Here is a 27,668-nt window from a genome sequence, read left to right as displayed (position 1 = left end):
TTTAATTAAACTCAGTAAAATAATTTAAAGTGATGTCGACTAAAACTTATAGTGTATAACAAGTATATATTTCATAAAAAGATGCAAGATACAAACAAATCAATTAAAACAAGTAGGCTATATATGGACAGATAATAAACACACACACACACACATACACACACACACACACACACACACACACACACACACACACACACACACACACACACACACACAACCAGCATAGGATTTTAACACCTCCTACTTGACTCCATGCGAGCAGGCAGAGCTGTTACCTAGTTACAAGCAAGAGACTGTTATAATGCTCCGCCGGTGACTTCCAGTGCATCAGTCAGTCCGGGAACAGGCGAAGGGGGGAAAAAACTCACCAGGGACCGGAGCGGACTGTTCACAGACGGAGGATGAAATTAAAACACATCCCCACACTGGAATAGACCAAGTGCAGCTACTCTTCTCGCGTTGTTCCTTCATTAAATCCTTAATTCACCGGACCAGACTGGAACTGGGAGTGATCGCGGTTTGAAAAAGTCTCAGCGAAAAACGGTAAGTTGAAAGAGTTTTTCCTTCACGCATTTATAGATATATATATGTAAAGTGCGATGATCTGTGCGTTATTTGTGCGGTGACAGGATGGTTATATTGTCACTGAAAGATCACCTGAGCATTGAGAGTGTGGATCGTTTTTTTAACAGTACGACAACACACCATCCGTTAAATGTCATTAATTACTGCACTAAAATCAAGATTACTCTTTAAAACATGTTGCACCAGATACAAGTCAGGTACGAAAAGAGGTTTATTGATGTGTTGATTCATAGGAGCTTTAATTGAGGGGTTAATAAGGAGTTATCACTCCAAAATGACCCATTAAATGCATCCAGAGTCCATTAAAGTTAAACGGCACCACTGTCTAATAAGGCAACCTTAATACAGGCTTTATAAGATGATTAATAAATTATTTACAGTTATATATAGCCTAACATTCATAAGAATCACTTTTGGGCTACTAGCTTGCGATAATAGGTGTTGGACTAAAATGTATCTATGAACAACTTATTAAGCATTTATGAATACATTATCAACATTTATAACTGAATTATTACAAAACAGAGAAGATAAACACTAGTAAAATAGATATTTCACAACCTGGCAACCTAAAATTAAAAAAAACATCTACTTAATAACAGATCTATGAAGCATTAGGAAATTATTTAATATAAAGGTTGCTTTATTAGACGGGGACACCCCAAATTGTATTTTTAATGGAAAGTTTCTGTCATCATGATGACTGTATAAAATAAGCAGTCAAAAATAGAGTTGATTATGATCTTTATGGTCTTAACAGCTGAGTATCCTTCTCTCTTAATAACTCACTTGATAAAGCTTATTTTAAAATGGTTTGGCATTATAAATAAAACAGAAATGAATGCAAATATTAAACTAATTAGACTCTCTCTCTCAATATCTAAAGAATAGGTGTGTTATTGAGAGAGACAGGCTAATTCACATGTCCATTAGAGTAAAAATTCATCCCACTGTCACATGTAATTAATACATTAGCACAGTAATCTAATGAGTGGAGCATGTGTGTAGGCATACAACAACAAACTGAGGCATTTAATATTTTTCATGTGTTATATGATGATGTTTAAAAAGCAGATGAGGCTTTAGTGTCTCTGTAGCCACTAGTATTATATTTGTTTCACTAGAACACTGTGACCAGTTTTGTCAAAATGAATTTGTTGTCATTCATGCAGACACGACATCTGTAAACTACTATATCTCATTCTGACAACTGTATCATTATCTTTTAACAGTCACTTCAGCTCAGCTTGTGGGAGAAAATATGTTTGTTTGTGTTTTTTTTTTCTAGAAAAATGTTCCCCACTGTGTTTATGACAGTGTAAGTGTGATTATCAGCTGATATAATTTGTTCTGTTCGGCTCAGAGAAGCAAAACAACATCATATCTCCTCTATGTTGAAACAGTTTTCAGATGCTGCGTCTTTATCCTGCAATAGATTTTTCTTTTTACATTTGACATCAGCAACAGCAAAAACAGCATCTGAAAAAAAAAGATATTTAGATTGTTTTCAGTGCGTGATCCTGGCAATTATGTATTATTGAAATTATTATGAATTCATATACTAATAGAAAGATTATGCCATCATTTGTCCTTCCTCAAAGTGAATCAGTCACACACACACACAGTCACCACAGGTGGGAAGTTAATCACAACCACCCACAGCTTAATTTCAGGAAAAAAAATGCTTTTAAGAGGTCAAAAATGCTGAGAGGTAAATCTCACAATCTGGCGCCCTGATTGTTATTTAAGAATAGCAATGTTACAACATTCTTAACCACATTTAAACAGGTTGAGGTGTTTTTTTTCTTCTTTTGTCCTTTTCAGACATTTAGTTTACCCTTGGCTGCGGTGAAAAAATGCGACAAAGTACGATGGAAACAGATGTTTTGAATAAATGATGACATACATAAAGCATACCACTTAAACATCCACTGAGGAGACCAAAAATGGCGGCAGATATCAGCACATGAAACATAAATGTCATATTTCCATCATGTTTTCTACATTATTAGTTACATCATCGTGTTGTGTGCTCTTCTTCTGATTGATGATTTAATGGCCCCGACTGGAAAAAGGAGCGCCACCAACTTCTTGTTCTCGAAAACTCAGAAAATGTGCATAACGGCAGTGGATGGAAACCGCAGCCTGTATGGACGTAGCGAGGTGTGACATCACCCATTGGTTTGCATAGGAGCCGGTTGGTCAGTATGATCAGTTTGGAGCCAGGACCTTCCAGATAAGGGATGTGGATGTGTTTCCTTTTACGCTCTGGAAACACGCCCCCGCTACCTTGAACTGAAGCTAACGCTAGCTTACTGGGAACATTGAGCGCTGCACACTTGGGCTAACATTAGCTACTTTAGCTAACATCACAGGTATTGTAATCAAGTAATATTAAATTTACAGAAATATTGCAATAATAATCTGGCTCAGTGTGAGTCCCGGAGCCAGAGAGATAGCTGTCAATCAATGCCCACAAGGGAGACATCAAAGCTACTAGAAGTCTTCAAATCTTATTAATGGTGCAGTAATTTCCAAAACGACCACCAGCACACTTATTAGAGGGTCTGAATTTAGAGATTGACACCACGATGACGTGTTTAAAAAATGATTGACTTAATATTTCTAGGGAGACGTTGACGCTTTTTGAATGGGAGTCAGTTGGAGCATCTAGCGGTCGTTAGCATCATTTCACTTTAAGGTACTTCCTCATCAGCTTTAGCCTCAAGCCGCGGTAGCTGCTGCTTGATGGAAATGCACATTACATTTCTGGAAATTCAGTTACATGAATGTTCCTTATGGCAGACATGACAGTACCTGTGTGGAAAGAGTTGAGTGTTCATGTGATGTTTGCGACAGGTGCATCGGCGCTGGAAAACAGCGATGAGTTGAAAAGTTTAATGATACAAAGGAAGAAGAATGTTTTCTGTTCTCTACAGGCTGCATCATTGATGGATTTTAAAACTTATTTTGCTGTTGAAGCCTTAATTTATGACCTGTTACAGTGTTTCGCAAACCACCTTTTAAATATTCTCATCACTTTCATCATTTTGATGTTATCAGACAGAAAACTCTGCTTCCTGTTTTAAAATGGCACTCTCATTTAATTGCTATTCACTCACATGGCTGTCCTAAAGTGTTTTGCTGGATATTAATTCATGCATGAATGCAATAAAAAAGGGAGACAGCTGGTATGTTTGTTTTTTATCTCTTTTTCCACACACTATGAGGAGGGTGCAATTATATTTTTACAGATCTCACATGAGAAGAATTTTTCAAAACAACGTGGAATCGGCTCATTGAAAGCAACTCAGATTTTTTTTTTCTTTGAGCATAAGAGATGATAGATTTATTACATCTCTCACAATCACATGAACAAGATCTGCGTTTAATCTCGCTCTGTGCATGTTCTGTCTTGCGCTGCTGTTCTTTGACTTTGGTACTGTGTGTTGAAAGTGTTACAAAAATGTCACTATGTCAGATTGCCTTGAGATTGGTGTCTTCTTTCATAAGACATAAAAAGGTCAGCACAGCTCAAAACTAAAGCCAGAATTGAATACCAGGCCGTCTGTGAATTTCCTGGGTTTATTAAGTCTCCGAGCCCTGTGAAAGAAGGCTTCGTCACTCCTCTTCAGCCTCAGAAAGGCAGCAGTAGCACAGCACCCTCAGGGACAGCGGACTTCCTGCTGAGTTTGGGGAGGAGGTTAAAAAAATTAACGGCATCGTCGTTAAATATTCATCGATCAACATGCCGAGCCACGAGCCTGATTTATTCAAGGACTGCTGATTCGTTGTGAGGAATGGCTGCAACAGATTAGGGGGCACCTGTGTTCCTCAGCAGTGTGCCCACACACAAACGACACAAACGCAAAGTGTATATTCAACTTTTTTCTTCTTTTTTAAAATACATATTTAGACAAGTACTTCCCACGCAGATATACAATAAGCGGTTAGATATGCAGACACATGAAAATGCTGGTTCTGGTGTCAAAAACTGTAGGTGGTTTATAGAAATCTACTGATACCACATTGCATTAAAGCTGCTAAAAAAAAAATATTTTCAGGCTAAAATTTTATTTTCCTTAGAAATGAATTCTTGTAGGGTTGAAAAGGCCCCTGAAATATCATTTAGAGCATCACAAAAGATCAGAAATCTCCCTTGAAAGCATCTTTAAAGATAAATTCCTTCATTTTCTGCACATTGTTCCCCTCTCCAGTCATCAGAAAAGATGGCAGAGTTATTGTGGACGGTCATGTCCAATCAAATCAGCCACAGCTAAACTTTGAAACAAACCAGCAGACCAAGTATGTTACCACTGAGCTTACGTTCTTTTTGATGTGTGAAAGAAAGACACATGGTGTGAAACGTGTCAGCGTGCGGCATTGAACAGACTTTGTTGGCGTTGTCAACCAGGACAGCTGCAACCTGACAGACTGAGATTAAAGAGAACAGACACATACAGATACAGCTGGGAGTAAAGATGGTTTCTCCAACTGCAGTTAATGTGATTGTGTTTTATCATATTTCACCATATAGATGAGTGTAATAACGATATATAAGTAGTGTAAACATTAAAACAATAGAATGAAATGCATAAAGAAGATAAGATTTCACTGAAGGGTATTCAAACAAAAAGTCCTCAAGGACATAAAATCCTGACAACCAAGAAATAGTCCGGCACATAACCCCCCATGAAGCTAAACTTATTGCTGTTACACTTTGGTTTTGCACGAATTAAATAAACAAGATAAACAGTGTTAATTAATGAGCTTTAGTGGTGCTGGCAGAAAGGTTTCTCTCCAAAGGAGAACGACAGGATCAGTCGTTTAAGCTAACACCCTAAAATGACATAAATTAATGTTAAAGTGACAGACGCCCTCTAGCAGCCGTAGCAATTATGACAGGAGCAAAGGAGGAAATCAGGCCACGTTATTAAAGCGGCAAAGTCGGTGTAGGGAGGAGGTTGGGATGGATGGAACGTTCCAGTTTCCAACCACGAGTCAACACTGATATTTTGTGTTGTGTGTCATGAACCTACAGAGAATTATCAGCAACTCTGAAGCTTTACAGAGCTTCATAGTGAGTTTCAGCTCGATGTTTATCTGTCCGGCTGTAACTTTACTGTTTTGGTTCACTCTCAGTGCTCTCATAGTTTCATTTCTGGCTGCAGCAGACAGCTGTTTTCATAGATAAAACTCTAAAAAGCCACTGTACACTACCTGCTCAGCACCAAACGGCAAACAGACACAGTTAGCTGTAGACTAGCTGGTGAACATAGTGGAGCATTTATCAGCTAAAAAGCCAGATATTTCCCTCAGGAGTTGGTAGAGAGCAAAAACTAAAAGAGAGTGAATGTTGGACTTACATTCACCAGGTGGACAGAAACACGACTCCAAATGAATGATAATGTTGCTCCGAAATAAGCAACTGTTTGCTAACAAATTCAACATATCAACTTAAAGGGTGAGCAATGTATCAATGTTTTGTTCACTACTTGGTGGCTTCATACAGACATGAGAATGGTATCTTCTCATCTAACTCTCAGCAAGAGAGTGAATACATGTCTAAATATTCCTTTAAAGCAGCTTTAGTTGGTTCTCTTCTGATGTAAGGAAATAATGGAGAAGATGGAAGTGGAGTGATGTTCCGTCTTCATGTCACTCAGGACATTAGAGGGCCTATTTGTTCTTTCATCGCAACTATCAAAGAAGAAAAGTATAATCCGCTCTTAAAGTAAGCATCAGTGTAATGTGAGGCATTAATTTTGTTGCTATGGTTACCTCCAGATTGATCTACCCTTCACACTGATTAAAACTGTAATTAACCTGTTGACTCACATTAGATTTGACATGCGCTGACACATGCCAGCCAAGAATAAGCCGAGAAGTATATTCCATGTCTCAATATCAGCCCAGTGTAACCCTCAGTTCCTGTGTTCAGCATCCTTTATAAATACTAACTATCCCTATTCAATCTTATGTGGTAAATAGCCTGTTTATTGCAGCATGTATCTGCATATAACCTCCATTCTTTGTATCCGAGAATATGATTTCCTGTGAATCATATTAATAATTGTCCATTCTCCTCCGCTCACGTCTGCGCAGGCCCGACTGTTTAGTTAACCGCTTGGCAAGCTGCTGAACATTCACTCTCAGCTTTCAAGAGGAAACAATACAAAAGAAAGCCGAGCAAATATGCTATTCAAACAACTTGGCTGATGTCCTTTAACCATAACCCTGACCTGGACTTTTAACTGCTGAGGCTTGTCAGTATCGAGCACACAGTCAGTCCAGGTTGATTGGCTGTGTGAGGCAAATATGAACGCTGATTTAAGTGTTACAGCGTCCACTATGCCTTTTCTGCTTCACAGGAAATTTAACTATGATAAACAGTATGAACAGATATGAACATGAAAGCAATTTTTTTAGAGAGAGCACAGTTTCACAATGCTAATGTTCCCACCAAACAGAGATGCCAGTAATAATCTGCTTTGGCTTCTTTGTTCATGGTCAAGCCGGTACCCTATCAGTAATTATCTACAACTATAACTGAATGACACTTATTAACACTATATTGCTTTTAATTGCAATACTGAACAAGAATGTTGTAGTGAAAAGACTTTGAACTCAGAGGTAACGTTAGCTAGTTAGCTCACCAGCACTGTTAATTATTTAATGTTAAGTAAAGAAAGCTCACAAACATGTAACTGCTGTTTTTACTGACACTATTTAGTTCTTGAATCTTTGTAAAAAATGTATGTCCTTGTTCTGTTTTATAGGATGTATTTCAGTTCTGCAACTTTGTTTTGACAAAACAATAATTTAGCTGCTAATAATAGCAAAGGACAACAAGCTAACACTAATGTTTATGACTTGTGGGTTAAAGTAAAAACCACTGATGCTAAAGTCACTTTAAAAGGAAATTTTGAAGCTCTAAGTAATTTACAAATTTATCAAAGTCATACTGGTTCATAGCATGAACCAAAATCGATTCTACACGACTTCCAGCTGCAGCTGAGCAGCTCTACGAGCTCCGCTGATACTACGTTGAGCTTTCTAATGGAAGGAACCAAGTAGCCTAAACAGAGGGGGGTCTGAGTGCAGCAGGCAGAGTTAAATATGAATAAAGACACACTATATTATTAAGATTAATTTAAAACACTTATTGTGGAATTTTTTTTTTTAACAATTTCTAAAACCATCTGATCCTAAATATTTGAGGGGGTACGTGCTCCCTCAAGTTGAATGGGCACGATGCCTCTGATTATTAAACTACGTGTATCTGAATGCATATCTGCCTCTGTTGATCTGTTGCTACATGGCTGTCAGGATTTCACCCCCAGCCTGAATGATGAGGCTCCTCCCTGAAACGCTCTGAACCTTTCAAGTGCGAGCGTCTGTCACAGACTCTGACCTTTATGATGGATGCTCAGCTCAGCGGTGCAGCAGCGCTTGACAGCTAATATTTGGCATTTCCGCTCCTGCAGCAAGCTGCGCTTACCCCGTGTGAGATACCGTATACACATTCCCCTCACCATAAAAAGCATATATAAAATGTTAGATCAGGCACAAGATGAGAATGTACAAGCTAAAAAGAGATAGGAGGAAGAAATATGCTTGGATAATTAGCATGGGGAGAGATCTGCAGAACAACACAGAAAATACAGATGAGCTATTTAATCACAATATTTCAGTACAGACACACTAAATACAGTTTAACAGTGACACCAAAATGTTGGAGAGGATGCAGTGAAAGCCTCTTTCAGTCATATTGTTTAGTTTTGCCTGATATTGAAGACATTCTGGGAGAGAATATTTTCAGAAATTGTAAAAATTATAGCAAAGCCTTTTACTTTTGATGTAGAGTTTGTATTAACAGGTAGAATACCAACTGAAATTTGGTGTGAGAATGATAAAGGGATGAACCATGTATATTTCCAGGTATATATTTTTATTCTGGGGCTCTACTGGAATATCTTTGCATGATTTAGAGTTTAAAAAAACTCCTTATTTATCTTATACTGGCCCTTTATGCAGCCCCTCAGATCAGCCTCTGTCTGAAACAGGCTGTTTTAGCTCCTGTCTCTTTAAGGCCCGCCTCCTGATGAGCCCACTCTGCTCTGATTGGTCAGCTTCAGGAAGCTTCCTCCGGCTCTGGAGGCTATATGTAAACAAACAGTAGTTGTCAGATTTCACTTCTTTTTCTCGGTCTTTACTCAAAATGTAAACTTCTCAAATACAACTGTACATGTTCGCGCCCGATTCCGATCTGAAATATGCGAGTGGACAAAGTGAACAACCTTATCAACAAAGGCTACGGAACAGACGGCTGTTTGTGGGCATGTGCGAACAATCTGATGTCATCATAAGGAGGAAGTAGAGGTAACTTTTTAAGCTAAGCATTCACAGCAGGTTGAAGCCCTGACTTTTGTTTTTAAGCTATAACCATGTTTGACATAGACATTTGACATCATAACAGTATAAAAATAATGCCCCCTTTTGTTGTGGATATTTTGAGCGATGGTCAGCACCTCAGTGGAGAAAAGTGGACACGAGCCTTTGATGTCTTAAAGCTGAAAATGTTTATTGAAGCACTCGATCAAGGAGAACTGAAATAGTGAACATCGAAGTCATCTGCAACTCGGATGCTGTCTCTTTCCATTCTGCCTCTGAGGGTCTGAGTCTTTAACCCAAGCAGATCAGCCTACAATATAAAAAAACTTAGTTTACCCGTGTCAGTTTACGTCACGTTGCATGGAACTTCAGCAGTTTTGGTTTGAATGTCTGACTGTGTCAATAGAATCTACGCATCCACTTATCTGTGTTGTCTAGGAAAGCCTTCTCCGACCTTGGTGACCATGGCAATGCTGATTTACCGTCTATCAGAGAGGTTTCTGCTTTCCCCAAAACATCACAGACAGCTGGAGTCTCAAGGAGAGGAGAATATGTCCCCCTCCTGCTTAAGAATTACAGTGTGACCTCAAGGCCCAGGCTTGACCCAATGCAACCCAATTTGTAACCCCTAAAGATGGAAAATTCCATAACACCCTTTACTTAAAACAACAAGTTCCTCTCATAACTGTAGCTCTGTGAGGACATTGCTGAGCAAATGAGCAGGTAGCTGTATGAAGTGTGACACCTTTTTTTAAATTATTTTTCACAGTCATTTATATCTTATGTTGCACCCATTCATTTTCATTCAAGTGGAAACAGTGTTGAAACTGTGTTTATGAAGCTTGGTGATGTTGTCTTCTGTAGGGGTAAGATTAGATTGCTTTGAACAAGTTACTTTTATAGTCTGCAACACTTTTCTGTTTTACCTTCATACACTTCTGCAGTTCAAAGGTTCGGGATTCTTCCACTAAATGACATCTAAGTACAAAGTTCAAACATAGTACAGACAGAATAAAGATAAATTTGTGTTTGAAAGTAAGATAAAACTAGAAAATAAGCCAGGATTGACTTATTAATCAGCATATAACTGATGTCTCTGTTTGAAGAATTTACCAGATATAATCTCCAGTATGATGCAGTTGATTCAGGAGACACCGAAACATTTGAACTTAAAACTTAATCAAACTATGAGGGCTGCAGATAAGAAATCACTCAAATTGGTTATTTTGGAAGCAAATAAGAAACTTTATTTTTTCATTTACTTATGAAAACTTGTTTTGTACATCACCCAAATCTCCAAATCTCTTTTGAACATTAGTGATGAGAAAACTTAAGTAGTTTTATTTATGAGTTCCTGTTTTATTATAGTGCAGTAGTGTATGTTATGATTTTAAATTTCAACAGATAATGTCTCAGAAACCAATATTTCTTAATTTTTTACTCTATTATTTCCTTATAAATCACAATTTCTTTGTATTGTAAAAAAAAAATGAAGACAACTCAACAATTACACAGACAATTATATTTTAGATTGTTGATGTATAAATTGATATGTTGAGGGTTTTAGGAGGACTTTTAAATTCTGAATAATTGTGTCCATATCAGAAATACTTATGTATACTGTATATTTGTGTTGTTTTCAGACATTGGAAGATCATTTCAGCCTATACAGAGAATTTTTGTTTTGTTTAAACTGTGAAACAAAAGGTGTTTGCATTATTATTACTGGAAGATCAGAACTCTGTGTAAATGTGCTCCCACTTAATAACCGTAATTTGTGTCTCGGCCTCTTTCAAAAGACCAAAAGTAGTCGTCATACCTTTGTGTTTCAGATAAGGCACGGTTCACCTTCAGCAGCTCTGATAGCTGCGGGTTTGTTCCACCTGATGAAAGAAGCTGCTACTCATAGTTTGTTTGGTTAGTCCAAGATTGTTTGAATGAACTAAGTGGCACCTAATCTACACTACAACAAAACTATAATGTCCATGATTATTTAAAGTATAGTGTTTATAGATAATGCAAATGTGTGTAAATAATTTAAAGCTTAAAGCCTCCTTTTTAATAACCAAAAGGGTACCACAGGGTTCTGTGCTCCAGTATTATTTACAGTTTACTTTAACAGTATTACCATATTGATCTGAATATAAGACAACCTCCCCTTTTCCAATAGCTGTTTTTGTAAAAAGACTTACTGAAGATATAAAACACTTTCACACTCGTCCCAAAGCTTCATGCATAAAAAAAATGCGTACACACAAAAACAATGCATACACCATTACCCGCACATAAACTGGACACCTCACACATTCTTCAGACCATACGTAAACATGTTGTTCTAAAGCGATCTGAGGCTGATGTGATGAGGGGGAGATGAAATATAAGGTGAGAGACGGAATCTTTTTGTAAAACATTGTTTGTTTAGGTTGACAACCAGCTGCAGCGACTGTGTTGGGGGTTTTTTTTTGCATTTACACAGAGATTTGTAAAATGCCAATCAAAGGCCCATTTATAAAGGTAACACTGATTCATTACTTTTGTGTGATTCATTTTATCATTCTTTTAATTTACATAGGAGTCAACATTTTATTTTGCTGATAATATTCTTGTTATTTTATCCTTAGTTACGACACACCTTGTCAAGTCAGTTTAGATATCAGAGCTACAAGCTCATCATTCTAATCGTTGATTACATTTCTGAGATATCACTGCCAACGATGGGTTACAGGTCCGTGTGATGAATTAATTATGTGGACAGGATAAAGAGCTGCACAGCTGTGCATAATGGTCGCACATAATGACAGCCGTCCTGCTGTTGGACAACCATGCCAGTACAACACAGTCGGTGAAACAGCACTTTTTATATCCTGTTTGTTTCACTGACAGGTGTAAAGACTGGTGGAGCCAGTGAAAACGACTGGTTAAGGGTGTTTCTTCATCCATTTATGGTTAATTGTGGGAGAGGAAATGAGGCTCATGCATGTACGCCCAGTTCCTCAGTGACTGAAATTCATAAAACAGAACCATGCATACACAGGGCTTTATAGATCTGATGAAAAGAATGCGCGTGCATATTTCTGGCTTTGTGTGTACACACGGTTTTAGTCATTAATCTGCACAGAGTTTTATGCATGTGGCCCCTGGTAGGAAAGTTTCCATGAGATACTATTAATCCAAGAGAAGAGAGTTCTCATCCTTGATGCTCCCTGCAAGTCAAAAGCCAGGGCTTCAACCTTCCCTGAACGATCCATTTGGATAGACAAGTTACCTCTACTACCCCATCAAACTGACTGATCATTCACGCATGCCCACAAACAGCTGTCCGTTCAGTGACCTTTGTTGCTAAGGTTGTTCCATGGGTTGTTTGTGTTGTCCACCCACATATTTCAGATTGGATTCGGGCTTGGATGTATTTGAGAAGTTTATATTTCAAGTACAGATTGAGAAAAAGAAGTGAAATCTGAAGTTATATTGTTTGTTTAAGTAGCCTCCAGAGCTGCCAGAAGGGAGTTGACCAATCAGAACAGAGTGGTCTCGTCAAGTGGGGGACCTTAAAGAGACAGGAGCTACTGCAAAACAGCCTATTTCAGACAGAGGCTGAACTGAGGGACTGCATGAAGAGCCAGAATAAAATGAATGAGTTTTTTGAACTTCTAGTAGAGCCCCAGATTATAAATATAGATCTGGAAATGTACATGTCCTCTTTAAAGTATAAATGCTCTCTGTCAGTCCTTGTTTCAAAAGCAAGGCATTAAATAAAATTGTAATTCTGTCTTTAATGAATCGGTGAGTAAACAAAGTGGAAAAAAATGTCACCAGTGGCTGCATGATGGAAGAAGCCGTGGATGATCAGAGAAGTCTGGCCAAGCACAGCCACAAGCTAAGGATTGAGGTGCACTTCAAGAATGGCAGCACACACACACACACACACACCCATCCATATCAACAGAATGGAGATTGAGCTGGGTGTCCACATCGCTGAGGATGTCTCTTGGGCTCTCAACACCTCAACCCTGGTCAAGAAAGCTCTTCTTCCTAAGGAGACTGAGGAAAGGAGGATCTGTCTCCTCAGATTCTTGTGAATTTGTACCGCTGTACCATTGAGAGCATCCTCACCAACCGCATCACAGTTTGGCTGAGGCAACTGTGCTGCCTCAGACCAGAAAGCACTGTGTGAGGGTGGTGGAAACTGCCCAATACATGACCGGTACTCCACTCCCTGCCACTGAAGCTGTCCAGCGCAAGCGGTGTCTGTGGAGGGTGCGCAGCATCGCCAGGGACACCTCTCATCCCAGGAATCTCTGTACCAGGACCAGCAGGTTCAGGGAGAGCTTCTCCCCCCACCTCCCACACCCAGATTACCCACCCCCACACACGTTACTCCACCCCCAGATACCAGATACCTCCCCATCCCCTTCCTCCAAAGACTGAACCACTTACTATATACTACTATATTTACTATTACAATACATATCTATACTACTGTCTATCCTGTTTATATCTGGCCTATAGTTTATTCATATTTATTCATTATTTACTCCACACTTACACCACTGTCTATACTGGCTATGTTTCATACTGCTCATACTGTTACTAGTGTTCACTCTGTATATAGTTTAGTGTATTCATATCACTCTGTTCATACTGTTCATACTGTATATGTCTTAGCATATTCATACCTACCCTAACTGTGTATTCTATTTACATATTATACATATATTACACTACACTGCATTTACTGCTTCTTTTGTACTTCTTGTTAGATGCTAAACAGCATTTTGTTATCTCAGTACTTGTACTCTGTGCAATGACAATAAAGTTGAATCTAATCTAATCTTATCTAATCTAATCTAATGACCACAAGAGATGAGTCCTCAATACAGTTTTGACTGTCGACCAATCAAAAGCAAGGCACACTGGACATCAAAAGATTCAAATATAGATCATATGTAATTTTAGCATGAGCGCCCTATTTTTTCAGATGTTGTTGACACAAAGTATTCTGCCTTCAGCCAGAAGGACGCCAGCTACGGACAGTCTCAGCCTCTGGTTTTAGAGTCAGAGCAGATGTTTGCAGAGAGACATCGATTACTCTTGTTATAAGTATTCAGACTTGAGGTTATAAGACAGCGTCATGTCACATAATCGTTGTGCTCCCCTCCCCTCGTGTCATTTAAAGAAAAGAAAGACAGATGAGGAGAAATTTACATTACAGAGTGTCTCGCTCTCGTGTGACACCGGTAGCAGTTCAGAACCCCGATTTCCAAACTGAATAGATTTTCATTTCAGAAAGGTTTGAAAGGCCTGAAAGGTCCCAGGGTCTTTAGTATGAAGATTAATGAGGCAGAATGAAATATGACAAATGCAATGCAGATATTAGACTGACTTCAGGGTGTTCGAGATGAGAAATGTAGATAGGGAGCTTGATAAAGTGATCTCTCTGAGGCATCACGGTTGTAAGAAATGTGAATAGATGTTACAGCTGCACTACAGTCAGGGCGAGAGAAAAGAAAGAGATTTATTTAAAGCAGAGGCTGCTAATCTTAATATTTCCTTTTCATTCTTCTTCTTTTTTAACTTAAGGGCTGCCACTATCCATTATTTTCATCATCAGTTAATCTTGTTTTTTTTATTAAATGATTAATAGTTTATGAAATGTCAAAGCATAGTCAAAAATTCCCATCACAACATCCCAAAGCCCAGGATGACGTCTTCAGATTGTTGTTGTTCTTTCTGACCAGCTGTCAACTCAACAAAAGATTTATCAGTTTACTATCAAATATGACAAAGAGAAGCAGCAAATCCCCACATGTGAGAAGCTGGAACCAATAATGTTTCGTATTTTTCCTTGAAAAATTATTGAAATTATTAATTGTTTACTAATCAATCAATCGACCAACTTTTTCAGCTCTAGTTTTTACTTGTTTGTCTATTTATACATATCTGTATGCTTATAAAAACGTATAAATGTCCTATGAAAGTATATTTGTTTCTTTAAAAATTCTAAAATCATCAGATCAGATCATAAAGACATCTCAAACTTCCATTTTAAGACCAGGCTTATGACATAAAATCTTTGCAGGTATTCAAAGCACTTTTTGTTGCGTTTGGAGAACCTCATCCTAAAGCACACAAGTGTGTCACCAAAAATGTACCTTTGTGTCATTATATGCGTTTCCATACACCTGTTTTTATTCATACTTTCAGTGCGCATAACACATAAGTAGCATCAATAGATGCAAAATGCAACAAAGTGCAATAGAAATCACTAGACACCACTGAAGCTTCCACTTAAGAGACGAACACATTAGCCCCATTCGGGACTGTCTCATCCCACAGAAAAACTCTGGGAAGCGGCTGTGTGCTGCTCTTTAAGGGGTCTTGGTTAGTAAACCAGACCTGCATTTTTTAAACCAACTGGTTAGTCTTCATCCTTTAAGTCTTTTCTCTTGTAAAACTGAAAAGTACTGTTTGAAAATACTTCTGATGAAGCATAAATCTCACCTTTGTGTCGCTTGTACAAAGTAAGTTTTCAAGTGCAGCGTCCTCTTCCCCTTATTCTGATGCACCATCACCTTTTTTCACATGGTTTTCTATCGTTTGAGCTCTGATTGCAGCTCTTTTAATTGCAACATCTCATTGTGTCCTCCTCTTCTGTAGTGGTTTAATGGCACCAACTGGAGAATTAGTGCCACCAACTTCTAGATGAACCGACTCCTAATATTTACATAACAGCTGGTGAAAACAAGCATTAATTCACACATTATTTTGCAGATTTTCTGTAAATTTGGTTAAAATTTGCGCTATATTTCAACTCAATCGCCAGAACAAAACGTTGGCATATAACATTTCTGCAAACCACAGAAACATTGAATATATATGTTTCAACACGTGTAATACGTATCATATCAACATTTCTACAAACGTAGCGTATTAACATTTCTATCCATTGAATAATGATGTTTTAAGGTTTGACAACACTGTGGTTAAGGTCTGGTTAGGTTTAGGCACAAAGACCACTTGGTTAGGGTTATCGGAAAGTCAGCTCATAAAGATCACATGTGAACTACGCCACTTTAGAAATGTTGATATGATGCGTATTTTGGAAATGTTGATATGATATGTTTGATTTAAATATCAATATGATACGTTTTGTTGAAATTTTGAAATGATACGTATTGTTGAAATGTTAATATGCTACGTATTACACATGTTGAAACGTAGATATTCAACGTTTCTGTGGTTTGCAGAAACGTACATTGTCAACGTTTTATTCTGGCAACCAGACTGTATATTTGGATGGAAACCTGACTGTTGGCTGATATTGTTGATCTGTGCAGTGAAGATGTTGAGCTGTTAAACTCTGATGTCGGTATCCAAACATTTCCATTAATTTCTATGAAAGCTGCAAAAAAAAGAATCCATCACTCTCTTGCTTTCCCTTGCTCTCATTTCCTGCCCACAACATGGTCATTAGTGACTCTGGCTGACTGCTGGACAACATAAGTGGCCCAAAAATAAAATCTTTCTGTTCTTTTTGGCTTTTAAATAGAACTAATGGTTCAAGTTGTGCCAATTGTGTCAGTTTTCTTTGTAGTGTAATTGCCATTTGTTTTTAAATTGGTCTCGAAAGTCATTCTGTCCTCACTAATGATGAAAACTGAGATTTTGTTTTCAGGAGATATAAATAAACCTTCATTAGAAAGAATGTAGCTTTATTAAAAAGGTTAATCTTCATACATGGATAATGGTAACTGCTTGAGCTGTCGTGGCAAACATTATATCATGTAAGGAGACCAGAGGGATACATTTTGGTAAAACCTGTGTTGTCCTGGAAGGCAGGATGATGCATACTGTTACGGATTTCTCCTTTACATTAATAATCCCTTTAAAATTTGTATTTGAATCGTTAATAAACACAAAGCAGCATCATAAATGTCATTGCAGACTGTAGCTGTGAGGAAAGAAACCTCTTTTATGAACAGCTGCCTTATCAGGTCAATATCTGATATTTAATTTCAGCTCAGTGTAGTAAACCAATATATGGATCTAATCCTGGTTGTAACGAAGTCCGTCAGCAGCTGCACGAGAATCTTTGCTGTTGTTGATATATAATGGTATAACTCGTTGATCACCAAGAACCAGGAGAAAAGTCTGCAAGATATTTTTTCTCATTTAAAACGATTTCACTCGAGATGAGAAAAATCTATTCTTGATCTGCTGCCGTGTGTTGCCGTTTATTTGGTTCTGTTTGATTTACGACGCCGATCTCTGGGTTTTCTCTTTCTCTGGTTTCCATGGTGCTCCACATTTAATGTGAATTATCTGTAATCACAAGGAATTGAAGATATTGAAAAATGATTAATGGGACAATCTGCTAAAATCAAAGAAACTGCTCAAGTCTCATATAAAGACGTACGTTTGTTGTCTTTTCTCGTTTTCCTGTTTGTGCTGTTGCTGTTTTTTTCCCTCATGTGTGTTTTAAATTGAACTCCAGTAAGGCAGAAAGACTGAATGTCTTTTTCATAGACTTTGCAGCTATCACCATTGAGGTGACAATAACCTTTCCGTCGGTTTGTTTGATGAACTATATCAATGAGCGCAGGGCACATCTGTGCTATTCTCACTGCTGATCTTCTGAAAACAACATCAGATATTTTGGAAAAACAGGAAGATGGTCAGAAATATTTTCTGAAATTATTGATATTTCTCCATAACAATATTACTTCATCTGCTACAGCAGTGAAAAATCTTAAAAATACACTTATTCACTTTATTTCCAAGAGTTAGATGAGGAGATTGATACCACTCTCATGTTTGTACGCTAAATATGAAGTTACCACTAGCAGCACATTAGCCTATTAGCACAACTGGAAAAACCAATAAAAACAAAATGGTCTGGCACATAACACACTTTGGTTTTTATACAGATTAAACAAATAGGTATTAATAAGTGCCACCTTTCGACAGAGCCAGGCTAGCTAAAATTATTCCTTAAAAAGGGAAGAATGTTCAGAACTCAGTGTCTCCCAATTATTTTAGTTGCTGATTCCATGATTTGATTGACTAAGAGTCTAGAGTTATGCAACCTTGTCGCCTAGAATTTACGTTTTATATATGTATTGTTTTCCCAATTACATTGTGTTGGCAAACGGAATTGACAGGGTTCACATCCAGAGTGTGGTTTGGTTTGGGCAACAAAAGCATTTTGGTTCAGGTTAGTGACAGATCATGGTTTCACTTAAATGTCAATAAACATGTTTTGCTTCAAGTCACTGCAGACTTTTTTGTGTATTGAACCAAGACAACGAGAAGAAAACATTCATCCAGCATTATCTTTCTAGCAAAATGTGTTTGTTGTTGCAGTTTAGTTGTATATGAATGTGATTACTAGGAGACAGGGTTGGCTAGTCGCTCTGTGAGACTGTACAGCCAAAAGCTAACAGCCGCATGGCAACACGCTCACAATAACAATGCTAACATGCTCACGTTAAGCAGGTACAATGTTGACCATGTTCATTTAAGTTCAGCTTTTTAGCATGCTAACATTTGCTAATTAGCACTAAACAAAAACTACAGCTGAGGCCGATGGGAATCTCATTAGTTTTGCAAGAATTCAATCACAAACAAATTTGAATTTTTGACTTAATGATGGCCCCAGGAAAGTTAAGGGATCACCAAAGGTAATGAATTTCATCCTGAGGAGGATCTGATTGGCTACACTGAATTTCATTGCAATCCATTTAACAGTTCTTCATATTTTCCAGTTTGGACCGAGGTAGTATAGCCATCCCTAGCCACAAACTGAATCTCTTAATTACAGTATTTTGCTTGTTTATTCCATAATATCTAATGTAGAAGTCCAAAAAGAGATCAACATAACCCCCATAAATCACCATCTTTCAGCTTTGCTTTTTTGTCACAATCAGAATATATCCAATATAATGCAAACAAAGGCTAATTTTTCTGTTACTTTATAATTTCTAAATGAAAGTGACTGTGTGAATGCGAGGGTGAGTGTGCCAGCTGTTACTTTGCTTCAGTAGTCGGTCAGTAGAGATGTTTACAAAGTGTGAGTCCACTGAAACAACACGTTGGCTGCTAATCAAATGTCAATTATCAGTATTGCATCCGTGTGTGGGAACATACTGTGTTTAATTTGCCTGCTGTATCAATAGGACCAAATATAGCTGTAGTGGTCAAATCAGTCTAACTGCAAACATCCATTTTCACCTCGGTTTAATTGTTTCCTGTCTGACTCATCTCATATCCTCCTCTATTGCGTTTGCTTTTCATTATCCAAATCCTGTATTTTTCTTTTTCTTTTGTCCGTGCCACTCGTACTCTGAGCGTCATCTTTACGGCCTTCCTGTGTTTTTCATCGTAAACATGTTGATGATGACCAGGATCAGAAATTAAAGGCGACTTGGAGGAGAAACGTTCATGAATGATTGTGTACTTATAAATGAATAGGGGGTAAAACGAAATGCTTAAGAATATTTTATTATTTTTAACCATTTTTGTTTGATTATTAGTAGTTGCAGAGCTGCGTGTGCTGTGTAAGTGTTTAATTTAATTGTTTTTGCACCCATAAAGGACCAAAATGGCCCCAAAAGTAGTATATCAGCAAAAACTGCCCTCTAGAGAAATAAGCTGAATTACTGTGTGTGACTCACACCTTGAAGTCTATCAGAACCATGTCAACATGTCCTTCTGATGATTTTCAAAGCTGAAATGAGCAAACATGCAGTTTTTTCAATAAAGAAGAAAGATACATGCTTTTAAATCAGCAGCACAGAAAAACATAGTGTTTGTAGAAATCTCAATACTTTGTCATGTCCTTGAAAAATAAAGATATGCTCATTTTTCTGTGAAAATGTCAACTATTCAGTTAGATAACAAATTGATTTTTTTCCCCTTCAACAGAACAGATGGGTGGGAGCTGAGACAGCAGAAGGACAAAGTGATAGAAAGAGGGCATCCATGGGTGACGTCTTGGTTCCCGGGCTGGACATGACGGATGAGATGTGGGAGAACGGCAGCTTCGCCAGCCCGTCTCCTGGTGTTCCCCTATTTCTGCTCATGTTCAACGACAGCATTCTGAACGAGACACTGATCAACTCCACCAACTCCTCAGTCCCAGACGTCTCTTCAGGTCCCAGCGTAGCAGGGGTCCTCATCCCACTCATATACATAATTGTTTGCATCATCGGCCTGGGCGGAAACACTTTAGTCATCCACATTGTGCTGCACTACTCGAAGATAGAATCAGTGACGAATATCTACATCCTGAACCTGGCCATCGCTGACGAGCTCTTTATGCTCGGCCTACCTTTCCTGGCGGTTCAGAACACCCTCCAGTCGTGGCCTTTTGGCTCCTTCATGTGCCGCCTGGTCATGACAGTTGACTCCATCAATCAATTCACCAGCATCTTCTGCCTGACCGTGATGAGCATCGACCGATACCTGGCTGTGGTCCACCCCATTCGCTCATCTAAGTGGCGGCGCCCTCAGGTGGCCAAAGTGGTGAATGGCACTGTGTGGGCACTGTCGTTCCTTGTTGTTCTGCCTGTAGTCATCTTTGCTAATATCCAGAAGGCAGGAGGCACCTGTAACATCGCCTGGCCACAGCCAGCTAACATCTGGAGGGCAGCCTTCATCATTTACACTTCCACTGTCGGATTCTTCTGCCCACTTCTTATCATCTGCCTCTGCTACCTGCTCATTGTCTTCAAGATCCGCAGCTCGGGTAAGAAGGTCCACGCAACCTCAACCAAGCGAAGGAAGTCGGAGAGAAAAGTTACACGCATGGTTGTGATTGTGGTGGCTGTGTTTGTCTTCTGCTGGCTGCCTTTCTATGCCCTCAATATCATCAACCTGCTGGTATCTCTGCCCTCAGAGTACCACGGCCTTTACTATTTTGTAGTTGTGCTTGGCTACGCCAACAGCTGTGCCAACCCCATCGTCTATGGCTTCTTGTCAGACAACTTCAAGAGGGGCTTCAGAAAAGCCCTCTGTCGCTCCACAAGGAAGGTGGAGAACCACGAGCCCATGGAGCGCCAGCAGCAGCAGGAGGAGGGGAGGAGGGCGCTCATGCCCAGGGAGAGCCTGAGACGGGGAATCAGGGATGAAGAGGACGATGATGAGGAAGACATCTCAGAAATGACTGAGATCTACAGAATTGCCCAAAATGGCAACAGCAGCTTCCAGCCGCAGAGTTCTCAGCCTGTGTTCTCAGAGAAAGGAGCAGCGGCAACAGAGCTGTCCTCCCCAGACAAGAAGGACACTCGAAAGGACTCAAAAGGGAAGGACCCAGTCAATGGGTCCACACTGACTGTCCCGCTGCTTCTCAATGGAGCCAAAAATGGGAACATCAAAACCCTGCCAGAGGAAAACTTGGAACAGAGCACCTCATTGGAGATAAGTTATTTATAGTGTAAAAAAAATCCAAAAACATCTCCAAACTCCGCCCCTCTCTAATTCAGTACATTCAGAACAGCACTGCCAGGATCCTGATGAGAGTGTGAGAACGCAAACATAAAACACCAATTCTGCTTTCGTTCCACTTGCTCCCTGTCTCCTTCAAGACTGACTACAAAGTCCTGTTACTCACATACAAATGCATCAATGGACTTGTGCCTCCCTACCTACAGGAACTGATCACACCACAAACCTCCACCCGCCCCCTCAGATCTGCCAGCAGCTTGATCCTCCGAGAGCCCAGTACTAAGCTCCACACCATGGGGGATCAAGCCAACTGCTCTGCTGCATCATGCTTGTGGAACAGCCTTCCTAACTTTCTGAGGGCAATACAGACCCTAGACTCTTTGAAAAAAAGGCCTAAAAACCTCTCTATTCAGGAAGGCTATTTCATCTTAACTCTTATTACTATTTTCTTTATGTTGTGTGTTCTGTGTTATTAATACTGTAGCACTTTGAGTTTCAGTATGAATGAAAAGTGCTGTACAAATTAAATGTATTATCATCATTATTATTATTACTATTATTATTATTGTTGTACAGTTTATGTTACTTGAAGTGAAGTCAGTATTACAACACAGGACGGATTAAAAAAATATAAGGAACATTTTAAAAATCAGAATTGCTTTTTTGATCAATGTTTCTTTAGCACTTGAAGGAGTTGCTAAAGTTTTGCCAACATGCAGAATGAATGTTTATAAAGTGTACATATGCATGTCCAAATGTACAAATTTGTGCCTTTATTTACTTTTATCACATGTATCTGGTTGATCTTTGTACTTGTAACCTTTTTATTTTATGTTTTGCATGTGACAATCACTTGCAAAAATTAAACTGTATTTAAGCTTGTCAACAGTCACTGCAACCATGTACACATTAGCATTTTGGAAAGGACTCATGCCTTCATATCTCGCAGCGCTCTCATGGATTATTTATGAATAATATATACATGAATATTGTGTTATATGTACAGTTTATGGCATTTGTATTCATGTCTTGATAGAACTGACCTTGGGCCTTGTAGTATGTTCTTTGAATTCAATCTGAATGATGTCGTAGTTGAAATTTTGACCTTGGTGAAGGAATTTGTCTCTTGCACTGTAGCAGGAAAAATGCACAATTTCCTGAAAGCATAACACTTTGTGTGATAACTCTGCATCCTGGACACACAAGTTCAGAATTCATAACTAAATTTCTCTGGCACATTTGATGACAATAAACTAGCATGTGCTGCCTGGATTTTGCAGATCAGGGTGAATGAAGAAATACACCACATTACTCTTAAAATTTCGCTCTAGATTACAAACAAAAAACACACATCACCTGCTGTTTGATATTATAATTTTGTGCCCAGTACACCATACGTCACATTAAGTAACTCTGAAGGCTCATGAGTTAAGCTAAATGTCTTGATAAATCATGTACAAGTTAAACACTGGCAGCAATTCAAAGTTAATCATTTACTATTGTGTTATCAGAAAGCACCCTTATGTGATATAAGGCACATAAGTGATACACTATTTCAAGAATGTCAGTTTAAAATCACACTAGCTTTGTTTCAGATTTAGTACTGTATGTGCCCAAGTGCTGATATACTTTCTTCCCAAGGACTCGCAACACTGGCTCTCATCAGATACAGAGCAAGCAGCAACTACCACAGCCTTAAAGTGCAATACCACCAAAGGCCACCAGATGCTGGCTACAAAAAAACCCCTGACTCCAAATGACTCCCATTCAAAAAGCATTTACTTCTCTCTAGAAATACAAAGTCAATACGTTTTTTTTTAACAAGTCGTTATGGTCTCAATCTCTAAATTCAGACCCTCTGATAAGTGTGCTGATGGTCATTTTGGAAATTATTGCTCAGATAATAAGATTTGAAGACTTATAGTAGGTCCAGGACTCAAACTGAGTTGGACTTTAGTTGTAATATTTCACCATTTAATGTTACTTGATAACAATACCTGCCCTGTAGGAACAATTTAGCTAAAGTAGTTTCCAGAGCGTGAAAGGCAGCACATGTTTCTTGCTATGGGGGATTTAAATTGACACTGATAAGATAACACAACATACAGTATAGTGCATACTAGGCTACAGCTGCCCTACACAATGAACACACACACACATTCAGAGATGTGAACTATTATACTGACTGTTCGCAAAAAATTTACAGATGAGGCCAGTTCAGATCAGTCTGTCTGATCCACATCAAATCCATCAGTGTCAGGAGATCTAAAGTCTACACACAACAAGTGCTCAGAGCAGCAGACACATTTAAAACTAATGTATTAATATTCAAAACCAGCTTCTTCAGATTTGTTATGTGCACTGAGAAACAGCAAAATAATTTATTACAATATATTGTTCCTAAAGTCACACCACAATCATGGCAAAAACAGAATAAACTCATATTTTGTGGTTCATTTTGTTCTATTTTTGGCATTTTAATGCAGTATGTGCATTAAAATGCCAATCCAGGTCCCAAAGACCTCAGACCCTTTTTTACTAATTTTATGAAAATTGCTTATAAACATAATTTTGAACTGATGGCATGTTTCAGAAGACCTCTGCTGCAAATCCAAAATAACTATTTTGATTTATGTTGAAAAATTTGTTCATAAGAGGTCCAAACATGATTATACAGTACTGTATATTTCTTTGTCTGTTAATGACTATTTGGCAAACAAAAAGGAATATATATTTGTTAAAACGTAAAGTCAAATCAAGTCAAACTTTATTTATATAGCACAATTCATACACAGGGCAACACAATGTGCTTTACATAAAATGACAATACAGTTGTAACACAATCATAAAAGTACAAGTGCAGAATATAAATATGCATCAACAGGTTTTAGTGCAGTTATACAAGAATCAGTGCAGAAAATACAAATGTCAGAATATACAGAACACACACACAGACAAAGAACTTAGCCACAGACTGTTGTGAAGAGTAATGTTTTTAACCTGCTTTTAAAAGTGTTCAAAGTGGAGTCTCTCTCAGGTCCTCAGGCAGGGCGATCCATCTACTTGGCGCATAAATACAAAAGGCAGCCTCTCCTGCTTTAGAGTTAATATGATGGATGGTTAAAAGACCTCTGCCTGTGGACCTGAGACTTCTTGCTGGTTTGTATCTTATTAGCATGTCTTTTATATACTGAGGTGCAAGGCCATTTAGAGCTTTGTATACAAGTAGAGGAATTTTAAAATTGATTCTAGTCTTGTTTTGATTCTAGTTTCTAGCCAATAGAGAGATCTAAGAACAGGTGTGATGTGTTCAGGCTTTTTAGTTCTGGTGAAAACATGTGCAGCCGCATTTTGAGTTAATTATAGTCACCGCACAGCTGATTTTGGGAAGCCGGTGAATAGATTATGACAGTAGTCTAGTCTGCTTGTTACAGATGCATGGATTAGTTTCTCAGAGTCTGATTTTGATAGAAAGCTCCTTAGTTTTGAAATGTTTTTTAGATGATAGAAGACTGATCTTGTGAGATGATTGATATGGCTCTTAAAGTTTAGATCGCTGTCAGATTTCTAGCTTCACTTTTGTGATAGAGATGGAGACTGAGATAAGCTGCAATTTTCTGTCCCTGAGCCTTTGCACCAAAGATGAGTTTTTCTGTTTTGTTTTTGTTCAGTTATAAAAAGTTCTCTGACATCTATCGATTAATATGATCAATATACTGAGTTAGGTAATGTATTGGATCTAGGTCATCAGGAGGAGATATCTACAGCTGTGAATCATCTGCATAATTATGGTAGTTTATTTTGTGTTTCTGTATAATATGTGCAAGTGGGAGCATTTAGAGATTAAATAGTAGTGGTCGTGGAATCGAACCTTGGGGCTCTCAAACGTAGTAACTTATAAAACAGGAAATATACCATAATTATTGTTTGGTGTAATAACAAGGCTTTATAATCATTTCTGTATTTTGTGCCCTTTATTAATGAGCAGTGTGTATCAAAGGGAAGCATTATGACTACATATTGGTTTTTAATACGACCAGATGACAAAAAATATTTAAAAAAGGGAGAAAAAAAGTCTATTTTGCTAGTTTTATTTTTAGGATTTTTTGAATTATACTTTTGAACATTCATTTTTGTTAATTATTTTAAGGTTGTTCTTTATTAATTTCCTATACAACATTGGGGTCTGTGGGACTCCGTACAATAAGGGAGTGAAGCCAATTTCAACAAAACACAAGAGTTAAAACTGTTTCTAATTAGATTTTTCAAGGCACAAATATCTCCATTCATGTTGAATTTTACTTTAATTTAAAAAAGATAATACAAATCATGTTATATAATAGAAAAGAAAAGAATAGAATGACTTTATTTTCATTGCACATTTCCATTGCAACAAATGTTGCAACAAATCTCCATCATTCATCAAAAAGTCACCTTCCTATCGTTCATTCATGAACACACCACACACACACACACACACACACACACACACACACACACACACACACACTATATTTAGCTGGCTGTAAATACAGTGAAAAAAGCTTTGCTTTTTCTGTGCCGCTGCTCCTCTCGGCTGGTCTTCAGCCCACACGCCCACATTCACCCTTTTGCATGAATCCACTGAGGAGTATGGAAACGTCATTAAAGGCACATTAAAAAGGGATTTGCCTGGCTCATACTTTATTTGCCAGGCCTCTGGGGCTTGCAGTGGAGATTTGTTCAGGGCGAGTAGAGCCGTGATGTGTTTGCTGCTCTCTCTCTCTCTCTCTCTCTCTCTCTCTCTCTCTCTCTATGAGTAAGCTATTTACTAGTGTTTGTGCATATGTGTGTTCGGCTATATATAATGTTGGATTGTGTTGCCGGTGAGATCCCCGCTTCCCCTCACCTGTGCTTACTGTACATAGAGAGGTGATAGTCAGTTGATGGGTCTGCTGGTGGCATCGCTATGACTCATTCTCTCATTCTCTGCCTACAGGCTCTCACCCACGTACAATATGGACTGGACTCAAGTTAACTCTAATAGCCTATTATTCACTTTTTTTGGCAGGGGCAGCTATGGGAACCCTGCGCAAACAAGACAACAAGGTCCACACATGATGCCAATAAACAGGAATGCTTCCCTTTTGGGTTGGATTTAATATGAAAGACAGTGAAAGACACCCTTGAAAAATCAGCTTATTCTGCTGCACATTTAGCACTTTTAAACTACCGTGCATATAGAATAACGCTTGTTTAATTCCATCTGTGCCCTAGTGTAATTAGGATGCATGATTTGACTTCATGCATCCCACTGGTACTACTAACTGAGTGGGATTCTTTATTACTCTGTGTTTTCAAAAGCCAACCTTCATTTAAGCTGAAGTGTCGGTGTTGATTTAAATGCAGAAAAGTTTCCCAACAGGACGTGAACCCTCGTCAAAGTGACTGCAGTCATGTTTTACCAAAGTGTTTGAGATAAATTCAAACCATCAGGGGTAAAATGTGCCACATAACTGTGCTAGATACAGGTTGGTGTATATTTTGTATATTATAAACACTGTTTGGGTGTTTTGTTTTGTTTTTTTCTAATTGTGCTGCTGCAGTTTCAATGTTTTGTGCCATAATGACAAATCTGAAATCTCAAGTATATTATTTAGATTTGAAGTAAGAAAAATAAAAGATGTGTTTCAGTGAAATTTGTCTTGATTGTCTTCAGTGTCATCAGTAAAAGAATCCAGTAATGCAGTACATTTACTCAAGTACTGTGCTTAAGTACAATTTTAGGTACTTTGACAGCTTTAGTTACTTTTCAGATGAAGATTTGACACAATGGATAATCTAACAAGCTTTTAAAATACAACACATTGTTAAAGATGAAACCAGTGGTTTCCAACCTTTTTGGCGTTTTGACGTCTTACAAAAAGCAGTGTGTAGTCGGGGTCACATTTCACATATCTATGAGTTGTTAACAGCTCCACCAAATAGTGATTTTTCCCTCTAAACTTCTCACATGCTTTCATTTCAATAAATGTTCAAATGATCCAATATTTCACCAAAAATCAAAGATTAGAGAAAAAGTCCAAAAACTGAAAACAGATTTGTGAATCAGAACTTTGTTTTTTCTTCTTTCCTCTCCCATTAATCATCTCACGACCCCTCAGATTTATCTGCTGACCCTTTGAAGGGGCCGGACCCTTAAGTTGGGAACCACTGGACTAAACTAGCTAACTGTATATAAAGTAGTTGAAACTAGCTCCACC

At 38.3% G+C, this 27,668-nt stretch overlaps 1 protein-coding gene across 4 annotated transcripts; it reads left to right on the top strand.

The window, feature by feature from the left end:
- The first annotated feature begins 205 nt into the window (after positions 1-205).
- On the top strand, positions 206-21,620 carry sstr3 (somatostatin receptor 3). 4 transcript variants are annotated; one of them, XM_042393661.1, is made up of 2 exons: positions 206-546; positions 19,911-21,620. In XM_042393661.1, the coding sequence occupies exon 2, from the start codon at positions 19,963-19,965 to the stop codon at positions 21,412-21,414; it is 1,452 nt and encodes a 483-aa protein (XP_042249595.1). In that variant the 5' UTR covers positions 206-546; positions 19,911-19,962; the 3' UTR covers positions 21,415-21,620. The 4 variants fall into 4 exon arrangements, with proteins under 4 accessions (XP_042249595.1, XP_042249593.1, XP_042249596.1 ...); XM_042393659.1 differs by having other exon boundaries at positions 207-546; positions 19,906-21,620; XM_042393662.1 differs by lacking the exon at positions 206-546 and adding an exon at positions 17,324-17,394.
- Positions 21,621-27,668: the final 6,048 nt, after the last annotated feature.

Source organism: Thunnus maccoyii, chromosome 18 (genome assembly GCF_910596095.1).
Source record: "Thunnus maccoyii chromosome 18, fThuMac1.1, whole genome shotgun sequence".
Taxonomy (NCBI): Eukaryota; Metazoa; Chordata; class Actinopteri; order Scombriformes; family Scombridae; genus Thunnus; species Thunnus maccoyii.
Note: the sequence above shows the minus strand (reverse complement) of the source record. Positions and strands in the feature narration are given on the sequence as shown.